Source organism: Propithecus coquereli, unplaced genomic scaffold (genome assembly GCF_000956105.1).
Source record: "Propithecus coquereli isolate 6110/MARCELLA unplaced genomic scaffold, Pcoq_1.0 Scaffold209, whole genome shotgun sequence".
Classification (NCBI taxonomy): domain Eukaryota; kingdom Metazoa; phylum Chordata; class Mammalia; order Primates; family Indriidae; genus Propithecus; species Propithecus coquereli.
Window position 1 is genome coordinate 4,739,066 of NW_012145967.1, and position 1,580 is coordinate 4,740,645.

At 39.6% G+C, this 1,580-nt stretch overlaps 1 protein-coding gene across 1 annotated transcript in view; it reads left to right on the forward strand.

Moving 5' to 3' along the window:
* The window catches only part of LOC105810320 (beta-galactosidase-1-like protein 2), a 74,771-nt gene that overhangs the window by 12,903 nt on the left and 60,288 nt on the right, over positions 1-1,580 (forward strand). Inside the window, exon 4 of the mRNA XM_012644276.1 lies at positions 1,075-1,170. Within this exon, the coding sequence (XP_012499730.1) occupies positions 1,075-1,170 (96 nt within the window). The remainder of the gene's footprint in view (positions 1-1,074; positions 1,171-1,580) is intronic.

The window sequence follows — 1,580 nt, forward strand, 5'->3', positions numbered from 1 at the left end:
AATGGACTTGGTGATTAACTTTCTGCCACACATTGTATTTTCTGGGAAGTGCAAGAAATGCTGTCTGGCTCACCTACTAGTTTTTAGTGGAAGAACTGTCAAAAAATAAAGTTGGAGAGATAGCCAACGTCCAGATCCTGGCCTTGTATATCATGCTACAAAATTTGGAATCTATTCTGAGAGTGTTGGGGAAACATTTGAAGAATTTTAATTTGGGAAGTTCATACTGGCGTTTAAAAAGATCATTCTGACAGTATTTTTAAGAGGCAGCATAACCTAGTAGTTAAGATTTCATTTCTGGAGGCTCTCTGCCTGAGTTGTAATTTTAGTTCTTGCATTTATTAAAAACGTGACCTTGATGAAGCTCTAAGTTTTTATTTTCTTACCTGCAAAGTGAAGAAAATATTGATACATTTCTCATAGAATTGTGAAATAAAATAATAAACTTAAAGAATTCAGCTGTAGTGCCTGCTGCTGATACAAAATACATATTAGTTCCTATTGTTGTTGATGATATTAGTATTGATAGCAATTGGAAAAACATCGGAAGAAGGTAAAATGAAGAAAGGAAACTGGTCAGACAATCATCTAATAACTAAGGTATGAAATGATGAATTCTTGAGCCAATGTAGTAGCAGTAGCAATGCAGAGGAATTTGAAATTTGAAAACATTAAATAGGAAGAACAAACGTGTCTAACAGCAGGAGGTGAGGAAGACAGAGAAGCAAAGATGATTTGTAGGTTTCTTCCTTAGGTGGCTTCTTAAATGCTGGTGTCGCTCACAGATAGAGAAAATGCAAGGGAGGAATAGAATTGGGTGGGAAAGTTGGAGTTGGGTGTAGGATTTCTGAACTTTCACTTTAACACCTTTCTGTCTTGTGCCTTGACAGAGCCCTTTTCTTACTGTGTGTTGTGCCCCCATCCCCCTGGGTCACATCTCCTACATGGATTTTTGTGGGCCAGGCTGGAAGTTCCACCTGTTCCAACCTCAGAAGAACACAAGGAGAGAGACATAGCCGTGATTCTAGGCCTCAGCTTCTGCTGTGAAGTGATTGTTGTTGCTTTGCTTCCCAGGGCTTTTATAACCATGGCTTCAGAGGTGGGGCTCTGGGTCATTCTGTGTCCAGGCCCCTACATCGGTAGTGACCTAGACCTTGGAGGCTTGCCCAGGTAAGTTGTGCTTTGAGGGTTCCTGGCCGTGACTGCATGTGGGCCACAAGCACATTCAAATGCAAGTTAGGCAAAGTATTTTGCTTTGTTTTCTATGTATATTTTTTTATCTGCACTATTTTGTTCATTTAATGACATAGAAAATTATCTTTAAAGTATTAGGGATTATATAGTATTTGGGTTTTTTTTTCCCTTCTATTTTGTTTTGTTTTCAGACAGGGTCTTGCTGTGTTGCCCAGGCAGGAATGCAGTGGTACAATCACAGCTCGTTGTAACCTCCAATTCCTGGTTTCAAGCTATCCTCCTGCCCCAGCCTCCCAAGTAGCTAGAACTACATGTACACACTACCACGCTTGGCTGATAATTTAATTTGATTTTTTTTTTTTTTTTGTAGAGACGATAAGTCGCCC